This window comes from Pomacea canaliculata, linkage group LG6 (assembly GCF_003073045.1).
Source record: "Pomacea canaliculata isolate SZHN2017 linkage group LG6, ASM307304v1, whole genome shotgun sequence".
NCBI classification, from domain to species: domain Eukaryota; kingdom Metazoa; phylum Mollusca; class Gastropoda; order Architaenioglossa; family Ampullariidae; genus Pomacea; species Pomacea canaliculata.
The window spans coordinates 21,149,743-21,168,469 of record NC_037595.1 but is presented as its reverse complement, the minus strand read 5'-3'; the positions used below and the strand labels follow the sequence as shown (position 1 = coordinate 21,168,469).

Sequence of the window (18,727 nt, the reverse complement as noted above, 5' to 3'; positions counted from 1 at the left end):
CTTGTACAGTGATATTTTTGGAAATGGGATTTCCCGAACTCTATAAAAAGGTCAACGCAACATTTCTATATTTAGACCATTTTAGCACAACGACTTTTGGACAGACCGCTCGACAGCTGAGACGTGTGTAGACTTGAGCAAAGAGAATAATTAACCTCTGTGGCTTGAGTTATTGAACTAGAATATCAGCTCTAACAAGGAGGTCTTATAAGTGTACGTGGAATCAATGTATAAAGCGGAAACAATTGTTGAAACAATGGGTTTAAAATACCCAGTATCAGTTCTGATCTGGCATTTAGGCCAGCGATATAAAATGCATAATATTTCACGGTTTTGCAGAAAGAATTAAAGGCATATTCGTTTGAATGAAAGTTCTCTTGGTGATATATTTACGTAATAACAATTAACGGATTTACATAGACTGAAAAAAAATGTAATTTAGGTGTTAAATGGGGAAAAAATATGTTGAGGTTTTATGTAGTGTCCCAGGATAGCCCTGACTAGGATATATATAATTACCGTAAATTTCGACCTATATATTACGCCACGACTTTAATTAATATTTATTCCCCAGCTTTAAACCCTGCGGCTTAAAAAGCGATCGATGAGGCTTGTCCAGATTTTGTATTTAAAAAGTACATATTGTTTTTAAAATTTAGTGGGTGCGGCTTATATATACAGCTATAGGTGCGCTTAATAGATTTACGGTAAATCAACAGATCAAATAAAACAGAAAGAAAGAGAGTGCAGCAGGTATTTCTAATTAATTTTTTTTTACATTTTCAGAACAGCGATCATGTTCTAACAATGATCATGCCTATCACGTGTGTCTGTATTTCATGCATGAGCAGGTCTAGCTGTAAATATGGGTGCATGGTTGTTGATTTTTTTACTTCTGTTTTCATTTCTGTAAAACACTTTGAGCAAATCGTTGGAAAATTATTACATTTTAAGCACCAAACGCATTTCAAGGAAATTTTGTTGGAAAGGACTGGTGAAGCAGTTCATTTAGTACAAATATTTGTTCTGTGGATGACGACGATTATGTATGGTTTCAGAAAAAAAAAAGATAGGAAAGTTAATTATGACTTAGCAATTTCATGACAAAGTGTAACATTTGTTTTATGTATTCGATGACAGACATCTAACAATTAAAGTGTTATCAAAGTCTTCTTGTTTTTATCAATTTCATTGAAGCAATTTTTTTGCAGTGAGCACAATAATGTGCATCAGTGTATGTAAAGGAATATGAAATTTAAGGTGGATAAGTAGTGCTCTGAGCTGCAGACGATTCTTTTTTCTTTATTTACATTGCACTGCTTCGGGGAGTTCTGTGACATGCATCCAAAAAAAAGTCTGAAAATCATGGAAACATATCAAGTGGATTTTAATATAACATAATACTTTATGTACACACAAAATGCAGCATATTTCAGCTTTTGGTCAAGAACGTGACGTGAAAAGATGTTTAATTGTCCTCCGATTGTTGTGGAAAACCCGTGCATGTGCTAGAAGTTGGCTTGCGCATGCACTATGTCGAGTTCCCTAGGTATTCCATCTCTAAACAGCTGTTCCTCTTTCGAGATTCTGTTTGATCTCTGCTGTGTACTGGCCATAAAATCGCTCAAGTTTTTTGTTGAATTTCATGTTTCGTTCGTTAATATAGTCGATATCTGCTTCTTCATCGAAAGTTCTTCTGCGACTATATTTTTCTCGTTTTGAAATCCTGTCGGGACAGATGAGCACAATATTACATAACCATGCATGAGAAATGTCTTCATGTGTGCATGTATTCATATCTATGTAAGAAGTGCAACAAATGTTAAAAAACATTTAATTAATAATTTATGCTGTACTGATAAACAGTCTTTGATAGATCACATAAATCAGGATGCAACAAACTACAATACATTCAGTTACATTCCTTTAAATCTGTTTACATAAAACAGATCAGGCTCCTTACAAAATTATTACATAAACAAAACTACTAACTGTTTCTCAAGATCTTCAACCATTTTGTCCACGTTCTCTTCAGGGTCTTTCCTTTGGTGCAAACCCAGGGTATCTGCTGTAGCATAAAACTCGTCTCCCCTGTTTAACATTTTTTTAAATGTTTATTATCTGTATTGAAAGCAATTATATTATAGTTATTAATATAATACAAGAAATATTTGAGGCAGTTATTGATCTGTTGTATTTGTGCAACCACCTAATCTGCAGACATACCAGTCCTACTGGAAAAGGTCAAAAGTGGGATATATAGCCCAAAGAAGGGAAGTTATTCAGCAATGACAATGTTTCAGCTGAGATGCTTGAGCAGGGTGGGGATAAAACAAGTCCCTCGCTTCTCTTTGCCAAAGAGTCTGGGAATGCAAAGAATGGATGCAGTCACCAGTCATACCCCTCCCAAAGAAAGGAAACAGCAAACAGTGCCAAAACTACAGAACCACAAGCCTTATCAGTCTCCCAAGCAAAGTCATGCTGAAACTAATACAGAATTACATCAGCAACACCACTGAGGAAATGCAAGACAAACTGGCTTCAGACCAGGCAGGAGCGCAGTTGAGCTATCTTCAACTGTCACACCCCGATAGAAAATCCTCTTCATCACCCACAGACTTTAAAAAAAAGCTTTTGACAAGAGTCTGACACAAGCGGCTATAGCATCAAAGAGGGATAAACACATCAGTACTAGATAACCAAACGGGAACTTCCTTTCACACAACAGAAGTCATCTGTCCAAGATGCTCCCTTACCACCTGTGCTGCTCAACATCTTTCTGGAGAACATCACATGGGAAACCCTCCAAAACCATCCCCTTTCCATCTGTGAAAGGTCAATATGTAATCTATGCTTTGCAAATGACATCGACGTAATAGCAGATACCAACAAAGAACTGCACAACCTTACCTACAGACAGACAGCAGCACTGAAAAAAGCAAAGTCCTCGTGCTTATTGGAATAAGCAAAGCAGATATCTACATGAGCATTGACAGCCTGAGAAGGTAAAACCTCAAGTACTTGGGGGCCACCCTCCAAAAACAGCAGCTCCATGACAAATATCCACACCAGAATCGCAACAGAAACAATGGCTAAGCTGGACATGATCTGGTGCAGCCACACTATCAGGTTTACTATGACGTATAATCTGTCAAAATCCCTCATAGTATCAATCCTGCTTTAGGAAAGTGAATCAGGTTCTGTTCGCCAATATCGTGAGGAGAATCAAGGCATCCAAAACCAAGTGCCTCAAAAGGCTGCTCTGGATATCATACAGGGAAGATGCCACACTTGAAGGACACCAAAAACCTCCAATCATAACAGCCAAGTAGTGTAAGCTGGTCTGATTTGGCCCTGTGACCTGGCACGACACTGTCTTTCCAGGTGCTTTGGAAGGAGGGCGACATCATGGTCCCCAGAAGAACTGGCTTATGAAAACGAATATGTGGACTGCTCAGCTCATTGTTGCCCAAAACAGGCCTGAGTGGCAGACTTTGTCAATCACCACATCTATCCATGTGCTGCCCCTCAATGACCAGCACCAGACAAGGGACAACTGGATGAATGAATGCGTGAAAGACCTCATTTGAAAGCGTGAAAGACATCATTTACTCTTCTGTTTCATGATGATAGGCATCTTGCTCCATGAACACATTACTATATAAACTAATGTGGATGCTCTTTTCTGTACACTTTAATCGACTCATTCCTACTCAACTCTAATTGTGCACGTGTCTTCATGTAGTGTGAGAGAAAGAGAAAAGAATAAAATTGAGTATAGGCATGTTGCACATATATACATACCACTATGACTACCAGTCAGACAGACTGTTTAATACTATCTTGGAACAATCTAAAAAAAAAAATCAGTAAAGTGGTAAAATAAAACATACATTTTTTCTCGCTGCCTTTCATACTGGTTGAGGTCAGGCTTCATCTGCTTAGTTAGGCGCTGATACTGCCTGTAAGTTGCTTGCTCATAGTCTGCAAATCCCATATTTTCACAGTTATTGACTACTCAGTGTACTTTATTCTAAATATCTGTATGCATCTGTTTTTATTTTTTAAATGATGTTAGGGAAATAGGCATAAAGTATTAGGCAAATGATGTGTGCAAGAAGGCTTGGATTGTGGCAGAAAACTGCTAGAAAATAGCCAGTCTTGCCTTCTAAAATGCCACAAAGCATTCTTATCATAAAGTCCATGAATACAGGAAAGACAGGAGAGAAAAAAATTAAATGTAAAGAACTTTATTATTATTTTTACCTGCAAATCCTGTATCTGGATTTTTCTTCTTCTTTTTCCTTTCCCATCGCTCTGCCTCATCAGCCCCAACATCACGAAGTTTAACTAAGTCATAGTTCTCTCCTTTAGCAAGACATTCCTGCAACATTCAAATGAATCGTGTTGTTAACAGCTAAACTTAAAACTACCTTTTTACATCCTCAATATATATTCCTGAATATCTAAAAATGGAAACTTTGCCTTTATCCTTCATCTTTTATCTTAAAAAAAAAAACCTCCACTCTTCAATACTACAGCTGGATTATGTCACAGCTGAATTCATAATTGTAGAACAAAATTTCTTGGAATAACAAACACGATTTTTAATTATAGTTAACTGCATGACTTCTAATCAACATCATGATCTTGTGTATATGTTCATCACAAATCAACATCAGACAACCTAACAAAAGTCAGGCAAACAGAGAAATGTATTATAACAGACCAAGCAATATTTGAGTATCAAAAGTCACTGTTCACAGCCATGGCCCGCATGTGAGGAAGTGAAGAAAGTCTACATCAGAAGGAAAACAAGGAAAACTGCTTGGGTTGATGTTTTTAAAAAACTGTTCTTGTAATGTGGCAAAGAAATGAAATCTGTACAGAAGCCTGGTCATCTCTATTTTCCTGTACAGCTGTCAAAGCTGGGAACTGACAGCTGATCTCATAAAGTTTGAAACTTTTGAGACATAGTACATCATGAAGAAGATTCCTGTCAGTGACATTGTCTCTCACATTCCTACTGACCACATAAATCAAGGTGCCAAACTACGGTGTAGGTTAATGTATAAACAAATGGATGTTGAACACCTGCTACACTCACCTTTAATACACAGAAAAATTTACCAACAAGAAACAACCAGGTTTGTAAACCAAGTCATAGCATGATGTTTTCAATGCCTTAGTCATATCAAATTATGCATGGCACTCAAGGCTTATTTTATTTTAATGAATATAAATGTTGTAAATGTTCCAGTAAGAAGGATCTAACCTAATCCTTAAAAAGACACAAAAACTCCCATCTTGGCCAGGAAATAGTGTACTGTGTGTAAGTTGGTGGCTGACCTAGATCAGGCAAGGAAACAAGGCAAAACGTACCTGCTTTAATGTATCCTGCTCTTGCTCCCACTCCATCCGCTTTCTCTTTGCTTCAAAATTTTCGGGTCGTTTTTTTCGCTCATCTTCTGCTGCCACCTCTTGGTGATTGAGTTTTCGAGCCTCATTCTACAAACAAATAATGCACAGCAGAGAAAGAAATAAATAAAAAGCAAATAAAAAGGTAGTCAAAGTCTATCGAAAAACAGTAGCATCATAAGCAAAACTACATGCACAAGAATAAATCTAAAGAATGTAAAAAAAGGTGGGGCCCAGGAGGATGTAGCTAGTAAATATAAATTTACAAAGGAAAGAAAAAGCTTAAATGGTAAATTTGGGAATATAAGCCACAATGTTTTTTCCCAGCTTAAAACAGCAATCCAGCTTATTTGTGGTTTTGTCCAATTCCAGGAGCATCACTCACACCCTCATCTCTTCTTAGCTTTATTGTAACTTATGTCAATTATATTGTGTTTACTGTTCGCTTATTTTTCAATGAGCTCCATGACCTGTATTCAGATGTGCAATTGAATGTGACTGCAAAACTTTTGTGTATATGTGCAGGAGGGGATTTGGCTGATGAAATTTCGTTTTTCACAATGGCAGCAACATTCGTAAGGGAGGCACGAAAGGGGTCAGCTAAGCAGCAACGTGGGAGATGGGGTTTCTGCTCCTTGCCAAGGGACATTGAAAAATATTGTGCATCATTTTTCTGCAGGTTCAAATAGTTTTTATATAGTCGTCACATTGTTATCAATTCGCCTGATCATCAGTCGCCATCTGATCGTTTAATCTTCAGTAGTCATTTATCGCCCAATCGTCAACTGTGCCAAAATCATCTCAAGGACAGCCCTGCGCTTTCTCCAGACTCTGCTTTGGGCTGCTGGCCATAGCCAGGGTTCCCTGTGATCAGGGATGATGCCAAGTAAGGACCTTATAAGGACCATTCATGCATTTGTAAGGACCTAAGTGACAGTCATCAATGCTTAAGTTTTTCTTATGAACGGTCGGAAAGAGGTATTATTTATGAATCTTTGGTCTTCTCAATGTTCTGAAATACATGCATTACTATTCTAGCAACAATCAAAGAGTTAATTTTGATGCCTATCTGTCATATTTAGATATGCAAAGGCTAGGGGGATCAGAAGAGGAATGAAAAGCCTGGGGAGGTTCTTGATTATGAAAGTAATCCGTCACACAAACGCGTGTATCTTCCAGAAATACTTTCACGTGCTTCTTGTGTCTATCAGTAAGAATGTGCTTCTTCAAAACACTTTCCCCCATTGACGAAAGATTAAAGGATATTCCGCAGCCAGCACATTGTGCACAATGTTTATCTTTAGAGTCTTTTATCAACTAGTCTTTATATTTTTCTTCCTTTAGCCAGTTCTCCTGAAAAGAACACTTCCCTGACATTTTTTAAATCATCAAGAAGACAAAGAAATGTGGTCATCAGTCAAGACTAAAATATCACAAAACGTAAGTTCTCGTCACAAGCAAGACTTGGCAGTCGTGTGATTAAAACAGCATTGAGGCGAAGAATCGTCTCTAGTTTGCGCCAAAGTCAACTCCTAAAATAGATTTGTGGATTTATAAGAGGCATGAAAAATAAATCTGTGGTCATATTTTATCGATATAAGGACTTGTAAGGGTCACAGAGAAAATGTAAGGACGTGTGTGAGGAATTGTAAGTAATGCATGGCAAATATAAGGCCTTATGGCAAAAATTCTCTACGTAAGGACTTATAAGGACCCTGCGAACCCTGCATAGCAGTATTGGGTGCGATGGTTTGACAGTCACTCAGCGCTGAGTGGTTTTGTTTAGCAGCATGTTGTCCCAGCTGTGGTCTGGGGGGGAGTATCTTCTGTTGTACTTAGCTGCACCCCTGTGGGTAGACTACATAGGCGCCTACCTATTAATTTGTTCACTTGTTCTATGGGGGTGTTTACTTGTGTGTTCGTGGTATTCGTTTGGCATTTTTAAAAATTGAATTAATCAATTTCCATTTTCTTCCTGTTGAGTTAGTTGTCCACATTTCTGGACCACTGATAAATACATACATTGTATTTTCCCCGTGTGTGTGTGCATTTACATGTGCACTGAGGAGTGCTTGGGTTTGTCGCTAGCATCAGGTATTTGAGTGCCTGTTATGTCTGCATGGCTATGTGTGCTTGCAAGAGTGGAACATGTGGCATCCAATTGCATAGCGTGATATTAACTATTCACATTTTTAAATCAAAACCGCATATACACACAACTGAAGCATTCAGATCATTTGCTAAAGCACACACCCTCATAATGCCAAAAATTGCATAGCATGACATTAACTGTTCACATTTTTAAATCAAAACCGCATACAACTGAAGCATTTAGATCAGACCTGGGCAAATGCCGGCCCGCCTCCTGTCTCTGACCAGCCCGCCCGCCAGTATATATACCATATATACAGTATTGGGTAAAACTGAGTTAACTATATTAGTCCGGCCCTCTAAAACCATCCCAGTTTCTCATGCGGCCCCTTGGGAATTTAGATCATTTGCTAAAGCACACACCCTCATCATGCCAAAAACGAGACAAAATGCCTACAGACCAGCTTTCAACTTGAAGGCGATTGACCTGGCCATTGAAATACAGATAATAATAATAAGTCGATTTGTAATGCGCAGGTATCCATTCCGAAGAATGCTCATTGTGCAGAAAAAAACAAAAGAAGAAAAAATAAAGTGAACAAATATATAAAACACCAGGAAAGTAAAAAATATAGACAGAAGTGTTTCTTGGTAGTTTAAGACTGGTCTGAAAGAAACAGATGGGTTTTCAGTTTCTTTCGAAACGTGGTTGGTGGGTGATGGTGGAGAGTGACGATGGCAGAGCATTCCACAGCTTAGGAGCCGCGTTTTTGAAGGCCCTGGCTCCAGTGCGCTTCTTGTTGGTGTCTTCCATTGCAGGGAGACAGAAGCGTGACTGGGAGCCTGAGCGCAGGCTACGTGACGGCTGGTATGGAGGAACTATCTCTTGCAGATGGTGTGGCTTATTTGTGAATAAAGTGCAGGTTTTTTTTTAAGTTAGTAAGTGCGGCTTATATACAGATGCACTCGACAGACTGAAATTTACGGTAATCAAGCAAGTGGTTAATCATCTCACCATTTTTAGCTCCAAGTTTCGAAGTCTATTTAGCCGTGCTGATTTATTGGAGGTTGTTCCTGACGAGCTTGGGGTTGCCTGTAAAGTAAGAGTCAAATAGCAATGTTATCATCTACGAATGAAACAAAATGAGAAACGTAAGATATAAACCTAGAACTTATCACAAGTATGGGCTGCCAATAATACTTCATACGCAAAGACTGACTCCTAGTCATGCAGGATTCAACAACAAACTTACCGACGCCATACTTAATTCCGTAGTCGAGAGTGAGAGCCCGTAGGTTTAGTTTCGCTACACCTCCCCTGATTTAACAGAAGCTAGTCAATAAAGAGGCTAAAATACATAGTCAGCTCTTTACAATAGCTTATTTATAAGAGAATTTGTTATTTATTTTTAGTATAAAAGTATCGTATTTTTTAATTTTTACGACGAAGTAGCTCTGCCTTAAAAGGTCAAAGGCCGTGGTACGCCTTTTGTCTCTCTACTATGATTATGTCACACGCATGCGCAAAGCAATAAACATCCGGCTAGAAACCCAGCTATGCGACGCTGCCATAGCAACGTAGGTTACCTCGTGTCACCTTTAAAGAAGTTGACTGGTTGACGACGACATAAAATGTAAGCTGAAGATGCCAGAAAATTTGCAAGGCTTCTTTGCTGAAGCCAAAAAGGGGAGGTTTTCTACCGTCGCCAATTTATCGGAGGAAGGTAAGTACACGATATCGTCCCGTAAGACAGTTCAAATATCTTGCCCATATAGCCGGGATATGGCACTAAATATGTAAAATATTTATTATTTTATATCTTGCTCATCTCCTGTTTCTCTTTCTTTAAAGTATTTTTGTGTGAATGCCTTGAGGCCTCTGTATGCACATAGGTGTATGTGCATGTATATATATATAACATGTTATAAAAATCCTGTGGACATATATATGTTGTTGTTGTATAGGAATGTATTTCATTACCCATTTAAGGTTTCATTTCTGGTTGCATTATTTACTTCTTCAAAACTTGTTAATGGGAGTCAGCAGAAAATGAATAAAAAAGATGTTCTTCATTTTTACAGACATTGGAAGTGTCTGGGAAAATGTCTGTAATTACATTGAGAAACAAATGTTACAGCAAAAAGTAAGTGACAGTACGATTGCGTATTTTGCAATTTCTTTACAGTTCTGTCTGTTATCTGCTTCTTGAAGTTTAGATAGATTTTGTTGTAGGCTGAAGACTGAACATATATATATCTTTTATAAAAACAAAAACACATTTAAATTGATATTTTAACAAATTACTATGGGACAGTCCACTTTTTCCCCTGCTTTATTGTATTATCAGTGTAATGAGTCTTTCTTAGAGTCATTCAACTGATGAAATGTTTTGATTTTTCAGGGAGTTCAAATTCCTAACTTTGGGACATTCTCCTTCTCTCAAAGACGCCTGGATATTGGAAACAATAAGTTCCTACAGTCTCAGCGACCTGTTTTCAATATCTCTGAGAAGTTTGCTCAAACCCTGGGTCTTCAGTTCAACAAATACAATGTGCCAGGTATGTAAGAGATAAGGTAAGATAAAGGTAAAGCTCATCCCATATAACCTTTTCAAGCTGTTGGAGGGGTGATGTGTATGAGACCTCACCAGCTTTATGTGAGGGCGGTGCCCATCTCCTCTCCCTAATTGCTGCCTTACCTTCCCCAACCCTTTATGGAGTCAGATACCCTTTCCTGCAAGCTGGGTCTACTAGGGGCAGTTTGCTGTATTAATCTTGCTGGCATTGAACCAGCACTCTCTCAGTTTAGATTCAGACACCAGCACTCTAACCACTTTCCTTGTAAGAGATAAATGTTATTGTGTAATGTGACAATTAGCAAAAAGTCCATGAATAGACTTGACATTTTTTTAAATTTTTCTACATCTGAGTCATGTGACACCTGTTTATGAGGCTGGCAATTGTCTTCAAGAATTTCAGCCACCTCCTTTTTCATCTCTCCAGTTGCCTCTTCTATACAAGTATTGCAAGGTCATTTTCCTTTGATTTAAAATTGAAAGTTGATTTCATTCAGTGATAAGTTACTTTTGTTCTGTTTCCAGTTAATTTACATTTTTAGTAACAGATTTTGGTGTGGATTTGAGTTGCAGTTTTGTGCCATTATATAATCATCACTGATCGAGTTTTGCACTTCAGATGGTAAAAGGAATTCATATCCTAAGTAAATCAAGATTTATGAACGCTTCTGATACTGAATCGAGTTCCTAGATCTTTCCCATTCGAATGGGGCAGCTATTTTCAAGATTTTCCTCATCTAGTGGAAGATAATTATTTAACTGCTGTTCAAGAATATTTGTGTCAAATGTGAGCGTACAATATAATCTATGAAAGACTTGTTATTTACCAGTGAAGACATCTTACTTTATTATCAGAAGCCTCTAACTTTGGAGTTTACCTTGTTCATTTAAAAAGAATAGATTAAGTCATCTATTGTCAATAATTATATAGGTAGTTTAACTTTCTCATGAACAAAAATCAGACTACCAAATACAGTTGGTATGGTAACATTCACAAATTTCTTTTGCAGGCCATATCCCTTCACCACCTCTGAACTTTGCTGCCCTATCCTTTGAGACACCTTTTGATCGTGACACAGTTGACAATTGTGTGAAAGAGATTGTGAATTCCATCTCAAGAGCAGTTGCAGCTCGACGCAATGTGGAGCTGGTCTTTCAGGGCATTGGTAGACTGATCATCCGTGATTTGCGTGTTAAAATGAGATTCTACAAGGAGTTTATCAATCAGATGGATGGCAGTGGGAACATGATCAGCTCAATGCAGAATGTAAGTTTTCTGCAATATCCTCAAAATTGGTGAGAGAGGTGGGTTGGGGTAGGATGCATATTGTGTTCTCATAAGTCCAGTTAAAACTGCTTACCCCTTCCTGTGTCTTTAATACCTGTTATCTCAGACCACTCAAATTCTACAGAAAAGGTAGGTAAACAGAATGCACAGGTAATAATCAGGGGGGAAAAGTGTAATGCTGGTAAATGTTAAAGTGAAATAAAAATTCTTGGAAACATCTTTTTAGAAACTGTGAAAACTTTTTCACTTATTCATTTAGTCAGCTACTCTTTATATATCATCACTTCAATTTCACTTATTTCTATTCAATGTCTATTCAATGACTAAAAAGCAAATGCTCAGTTCAGTTCATAATGTACATCAGAAACAGGAAGGGGATTAACAAAACGATATTCTGTGAATGTCAGTAAACATACCAGGAGATGAGTGAAAACATGGAAGTTATATATACTGTTATTAATCTCTAGCATGAATGAGCATATACAGCAACCTGTGTTCTTTGTAGGAAAGTTTAAAATGTGATTTGTTGCTGGCTGGCAGGCTCTGTCTGCTGTCTGGCTTCATAAAAAGCATTCACGTGAAATGGAGCCTTGAAGTACAGTTCCAGCCAGTATGTTATTATTGTATTTTATTTTTTTATCTAAAGCGTCCTGGCACAGTTGACTCAGTCATGTCGAACCATTCGTTATCACGCCCAGCTACCAGCAACACTCTTATTCTGCCAAGGTAAGCTGTTTTGCCAGAGCAAGGTAACCATCTTACTTAAATGCATTATCAAAAATCTCAACATCTCTTAGTTTTTTTTCCCCCATTTAACTTGTAGGCAAAAGGTTTCAATTCCATGGTTTAATGTTGGGGAAATTGCAATAAAGCATTTATCATTTAAGCTTACTGCTTTTTGGTTGTTGTTTTTTGTTATTAATAAGATTTTCAGAAGTAATAATGATAAATTAAATTCAGATAGTGCTTTACCCCACCATCAAAGGCTAGCTCAAAACAGAGTTCATTGTGCTCGCATGTTTAGAAAAAGGTTAATGCCATTAACATAGATGCAGTCACTACAGCTCAGTCCTACTACCAAAATATCCATTTCTATCCTTCTTTTCTTCTTTGACCCTCATTTGACTTTCACCTGAGATTTGTAGTTGTTGTAGTATCAGTGGTGGTGTCGGTAGGAACAACAAATAGGCCATTTTGGTGCACACATGACTGTTGTGGAGGTCACATCAACACAGCAATGGCTAGATGCCTTTTTTTCTATAATTTCAGAATTCAGCGCAATAATGTTAGAAGTTGCAGCAACCTTCTGGAACCACTAGCAGAACAGGAAGAGACCTTGCCACCCAATCTCTCTGAAACAGAACCCCTTATAAACACCACTTCAGAAGATGCAGTTTTCCATGATGCCTCAGTTCACTTCAGCATTCCAAAGGCGCTTGAGCTGCAGAATGAACTTGAGGGGCAGACCAGAACAGATGCTCTCCATGAGGATGTCTTTGAAGATTTTTATGTAGGAGATTCCTTGACTCAAACAGGCATGGAAAATGTCCTCAATGAAGGAGTAATAAATGTGCAGCCCATAGAGTTCTCGCCACAAGGGGTGACAGATAGCGTCCGTGGTAAGTGTGAAAAAAAAAAAATCTATGCATGCATTTATTTATGTGTGTATGTGTGTGCAGGGATGGGTTTGTGTGAGAGAGAGGGAAGGATGTGTAGAGAGTGATGGACTGGTTAAATATACATAAACTCAATACAATGCAATACAGCTTTATTTGCCCAGGGGCAATTCAAAATAGTGCTCGTACTAGCAATAGTATATGCATATACATGAAAAAAGGTAATATAAATTTACATGTTGAAATAGTGTCTCTTTCGCACACACATTCTCTCACACACACATACACATTCCTAACAGCAGATACAGTTGGTGACCACAGGCCACCTCAGCCTAGTACAAGATGACGGCCAGTAGAGTTTATCAAGTGAATGGCACTTAGAATGAATGAGTTGTGGTGATGATTGGTTCTGCATACAGATATCGCGTACCTATACAGCCAGACCGCAAGAATGAAAACTCACATGCCATTACATGATCAGAAATAGAAAGGATGCATAATGCTTTCCTGAGGATTTGCTGATGACAAAAGGCTGCCAAATCCCTCTGCCTGGTTCTGGTGATCTTGGAACAAATATTAACAAGGGAAACAAGACTGTTCCTGTTCCTTAGGGAGAGGCTGTAGAATCAAGAGATGAAAGAGAAAGTGATGAGACTTTTGATGAAGGACTGATAGAACCAAGTGAGGATGACAGAGCTGACTGAGAAAGATCTGAGTTTCCATAGGAGGTACAGATGTTGGCTCTTACGGAGGATCATGTCAGTGTTGATATCCCATTTAAGCTTGTTATCTAAGATAGTACCTAGATATTTGTAAGGGTCGACTACCTCGATGGCATCATCATGGATAATACTGATGACTGCCTCAGCTCTGTTTGTCCAAAAGTTGAAAATCATTTCCTTAGTCTTTAAGGCATTCAAGACAAGAAAGTGTTCATCACACCAGTGAACAAAGTCAGGAAGAGCGCCACTATGATCATGTTCACTATCATACAAAAGAGACAGCAAGGGAGTGTGATCAGCAAATTTTACAAGAAAGCTCCTAAAAAGTCTAGGATCCAGAGAGTTAGTTGGTGAGATGGAAGTCTGAAACCAGACTCTCTGCCAACAAGTGTTAAAAGCAGAAGAAAAATCATGTTAAAAAGTATCTGTCTCTGCGTGCAACAAAAGCATTTCAAAAACAAGAATTTTAATATTTGCATTAGAAAATGTGTAAATCTCATAGCTGTTGCAAGAAGATTTTTTTTTTTATGGGAGTGGTTAATTTAATGACACACCCTGTTTCATAACTATTTTATTTCCTGTGTTTTGTTGTGCTGGTTTTAGTTTTTCTATCTAATTTAGATTTTGTCATTTTTCAGTAGATAGTATCTGTATCCATTGGTACTGTAGAAAATTAGTAATAATAATGAAAATTTTAATATCCCAAGGATTTGCTCAGAGCACTTTACAGAAGTGATAAACAGACCTATCCATCTAAACAGAATTACTAACACCATGCACCCATATTTGCATGTAACAGACATACTTCTATAACAGACACACCTACTCATACACAAGTGCAGATACACATTATGCCCCCTCCTGGTCAGAACAGGGTTGCAGTGAAGACTGGAAAAAATGCATCTAATGTTTGGACCTAAAGGTGGAAAGAAAATTAGAGTGACAAAGGCTGATGGGTATAATCTGTTCCTTGCCCTTGTGGATGAATAAAGTTGTATTGTATTAATTAGGCTGATGCAGCCCATCTACAGCATCTTCTGGCTTTTGATTATGACTTACATAGTAAATTAGGATCTTTGCTCACTGGCATAGAATGGCTTTGTTTGTACATGTTGTGACCTGTCTGGCTTTGTTCATTTGTATTGTAGCAGTTTAGTAGCTCATTGCTCACTATACATTTGTGTTTAACAGAAATTTGTCAGGACTTGATATTTGTACATCTGTGCTTTTATAATAGTATCTTGTGTTAAATGTAAAAATTTCCAAGTTATTTTCATTTAGTCATGTATTCAGACAAATTGTTCATGATGTTCCCCTTGAATTTTTAAATGCAGCTGCAAAAATCAATGAAAGCTGTTGTATTTAAACAATAGCTCATCAATAGGACAGTCAGCATTTCCATTTCCCATTTGTACACACTTGTTTCACAGCCACCAGACATTTGCCTGCACACCAACAGAAAAATGATCAATACTTCTTTTGAACACAAACCATCATTGGTGGGATAAGCCAATCCTTTGAGCTTACAGTTTAACATTTCCTGTTTTTCAGGTAGTGGAACTTTTTTTTTTCTTTGGTGCTTGAACATACCATGCCACTAGACCTTCTTCTGTATTGATAAAAGAACTAAAAGCATTTGTAAATACATATTCTGTCTGAGATGCAGTCAATAATTGATCTTTTACTTCGTTGAAATACCTCTTGATAAAGCTGCACTGGCTAGCTTCTTTAAGCTTACCCTTTCTTGTTCTTTAAACCTAAATATTTTTTCTGTAAAAATTTTGGGATTTTCTTTTTAAGGGTGTGGTAAAAAGGAGCAGACATTGTCAGCTGCCGTCAGTAGCAGTATAATCATTGTCAACTGCATTTACCTAATAGTAAGGGTGACTGGATGGGGCCTGGCACACACACACACACAGAGTCATTGTCAGCTGCAGTCTCCTAACAGTTTTGTCATTGTGCCATCTGTATGAATTTTGGCAGTTTTTCGTCTGTATGAAGCTGAAGCACTAGGTTATTAAAAAGTAGATTATCAAGCAAGTTTCCCAGCAGTACACAAGACAATATTAATATAAACATGCATACCTACTATGTATATGAGTGCACATGGATTTATATACGTTGTATTTGTATCTTCCCCAAAGCAGGGGAAGGAGAACAACCTAGATAATTTGTTGAAGATGGCAATGGTTAGACATGAATATCATGCCCAAAAAAAGAGTTTAAAAAAAATCATGGATATTGTCGCATTACACTTGACAAGATAAACCGCATTCAAAAAGTACTCAAGTGCATTAAACTGATATAATACCAAAGGTTACAATACAAATCAAATCAAACTTTTATTGTCTGTGTGAGGAAGTCCAAGACAGAAATTTTTCTTTTGCTTATAAACCCTGCCACAGGTTTCAAAGGGTTTCAACCTCCTGTCTTTAACACTTAAAAAAATCAGGGAAAGTGTTTTTTGTTTTGGTGAGGTTGCCCTTCTTCCACTGAAAGGACTGCACTGCCCTGACAAATAGTAATCAGATTCAATACAAAGAGACAAATAAGAGGAAACTGAAATATTGATGATAATATGTGGACTGTCACTCAGTGCTGGTTTCCTTTGTCACCCTGCAGCCTCTGTGTGGTTTGAGAGCATGGAGTTGCCATAGCCCCAGAATGTTGTTGGTTACGGAGTATCAGTGCTCACTTGTGCAGGAGCCACTTACTTAAGACAGGCTGATCAGGAGGTTGTGATGCACCTTTTTTGCAGACAGCTCTGAGACTGTGCTCTTCTGTGGAAGCTATAAAATTAGTGAACGGAAAGTAGAAGTAAAATTTTTAGTGAAGCTTTGAATAAACTTTGACCAGACAAGAGGTTTGTTAAATTGTTGAAGATGTATACAGTAGACTGGTACAGAAAACTGCAGAAAGGAAGTAGGAAGCTTCAGAGTGTAAAATGCAAGTCCAGGCCTTGTATATCAGCTGACTCAGGTAAAATGATGATCTAGCTGTTACCTTGGTACCTGTAACATTATTTGATCTGTAGACATACTGCAGATTGTGTACATTATTGTCATTTGTACATCTTAAACAGAGCATAAATAATAATAGTTTCTTAGTGATGAAAGCAGAAAGATTGTGATTTTTACAAACTACTTTTCTGTAGATGACCACAAAATGACATCAGCACCAGGTCGTTCCTCTTCCAGAATGGCAATGCCTCTTGCAAAGGCTACAGGTGTTTCTCTCCTTGATGACCTGGTGCCCTCTGGTGCTACACCCATAATCTCTCCAGCAACACAGGGTGAGGCTCAGATAATTCCCCCTGAGATGAGCATGAGGTGAGTAGTCTTTAACCTTTCACTTAACAGTAAATACATGCCAAGTAACATTATCACGTGTACTTTGAGTTGGAATAATAACTTTTGATTAAACTATTTGTGTTATTTTTATGTTATCTATTCTTTTTCTCAATAAAAGTAGGAAACAGAAACTGTTTAGGTTTGCTAAAATTATGCTGTCAGCATTCCTTGTGTATATCAAATAGAAAATTCAAGTATCTTCTTGTTGTCAGCAAAGGTGACAGTAGATTTCTCAAGCCACCTACAGCCCCTCGACTGGAGCCATTTCATCGCTCACACAGCCTCCAGGATCTGACATCTGATCATCTGCCTCAGAAGCCCTTGACACCCCCAGGCTCCTCCTGTGGTCATCCAAATGCTGGTCAGGAGCTGTGCTATCTGTGCCACCAGAGAGCACGCAGAAACATCCCTGTCTACTTCAAGGAGGAACGACAGCGACGTGATGAGGAGGAGGAACGACTGCTACACCAGTATCAGGCCATGAGAGATGCTGAGGATCTTTTGAAGGAACAAGTGGGTGTTGCTATGACAATAATACAACTAAGATTAAGAGGTCAAGTTCAGCAGTTCTGGAAGTCAGTGTTTGTTTTATCAAACTGTTTTCTTTTTATACAGATAGTTTCTCTTGTAGGCATACATACTAAAACCATTGTTTCAATGGAAAATTTGTTGAGCAAAGACATGGATTTTGTGTATATGTGCATGTGCATGTGGCCGCAATCACCTACATCTATGATCATGATGTGTACACACAATCACCCGCATGTATGATCAGAATGTATGTACACATAATGTTTATCATTCTTGTGCTTGGTGTAGAGTGAATAGTGACTTTTACTGATAATTGAATGTAGAAGCATAATAGTTTCATAAAATATCTGGAATTTGAGCAATATATTTACTTTGTGTTCTTAGGAAAGGCAAATCTCAAGACGCCATGATTTACAAAAGATTTCTGCATTCAACATGGGGTGGCAGAATCTGTCAATGCAAAGAAACGAGCCAAGGATTACAATCTTCAGGTAAGTCATTAGTTCTAAAAATTTTAGAAAAATATTCAGATTTTTGATGTAAGGATGCTGGTTTGTTTGGGTTGCACTATTTCAGTGTTAAATGAAAAAAAAAATGTTTTGTAATCTGAAAAAGATTACTTGAATAATAATGAATACAATTGCTTGCTGTGTTGAAGCATTTTCTATTCTCTGTGAAGACCACCAACAAACTGAAACTGAATGATGACAAAACTGAGGTCCTTCCAATACCCTCAGCAAATAAATTGATATGTATGCAATGCTGTACTACTTTTACTTTTTCTGGGTGAACATCTCGATTCTTTCCCAGACTGCCAGGAATCTCATTGTCTCCTGAGTCTCACATCAGCACAGACTAGAAAGTCAATCTTTTGAGTTTTTAAGGCTGAGTCCTATGCAACCTTTCCTGTCAGTTTCTGTCACCAAAATACATCTTTATTTTCTACTTCTGTCCTCAGCAGAGATAGAAATTTTCCATTTTTTGGGGAGTTCCCATAATTAATAAACTAAGCAAAATACTGATTACAAGATCATCAGACTTTTCTTTCATTTTCTTTATTACATTGCCTCAGCATACCTGTCTGAGCTAATAATGCCTTACTACCTGAGATGGTCTCTTTGTGTTACCTTTCTCT

General features: G+C 37.9%; 2 protein-coding genes across 2 annotated transcripts in view; one reads left to right on the top strand and one right to left on the bottom strand.

Annotated features, from left to right (window-relative positions):
• Positions 1-1,368: 1,368 nt before the first annotated feature.
• On the bottom strand, positions 1,369-8,821 carry LOC112566048 (pre-mRNA-splicing factor SYF2-like). The gene is made up of 7 exons (XM_025241978.1): positions 8,763-8,821; positions 8,525-8,602; positions 5,383-5,508; positions 4,267-4,384; positions 3,894-3,984; positions 1,993-2,091; positions 1,369-1,726 (listed from the first exon to the last, which is right to left on the bottom strand). Exons 1-7 carry the CDS (start codon positions 8,769-8,771, stop codon positions 1,561-1,563), a joined length of 687 nt encoding a protein of 228 aa, XP_025097763.1. The 5' UTR covers positions 8,772-8,821; the 3' UTR covers positions 1,369-1,560.
• A 212-nt stretch (positions 8,822-9,033) lies between these two features.
• LOC112566042 (coiled-coil domain-containing protein 81-like) overlaps positions 9,034-18,727 on the top strand; it is a 15,364-nt gene continuing 5,670 nt past the window's right edge. Inside the window, 11 exon segments of the mRNA XM_025241968.1 lie at positions 9,034-9,233; positions 9,592-9,653; positions 9,912-10,068; positions 10,513-10,539; positions 11,096-11,352; positions 12,020-12,099; positions 12,643-12,992; positions 16,866-17,040; positions 17,274-17,574; positions 17,977-18,025; positions 18,028-18,083. Coding sequence (XP_025097753.1) covers positions 9,155-9,233; positions 9,592-9,653; positions 9,912-10,068; positions 10,513-10,539; positions 11,096-11,352; positions 12,020-12,099; positions 12,643-12,992; positions 16,866-17,040; positions 17,274-17,574; positions 17,977-18,025; positions 18,028-18,083 — 1,593 coding nt within the window. The 5' untranslated portion in view covers positions 9,034-9,154.

Coding starts and splice junctions, on each gene's coding strand:
- LOC112566048 (XM_025241978.1), bottom strand. Junction 4,385..5,382: donor AGCAGGATACATTAAAGCAG/GTACGTTTTGCC, acceptor TGAATGTTGCAG/GAATGTCTTGCTAAAGGAGA. Junction 3,985..4,266: donor TCCAGATACAGGATTTGCAG/GTAAAAATAATA, acceptor TGGGATTTGCAG/ACTATGAGCAAGCAACTTAC.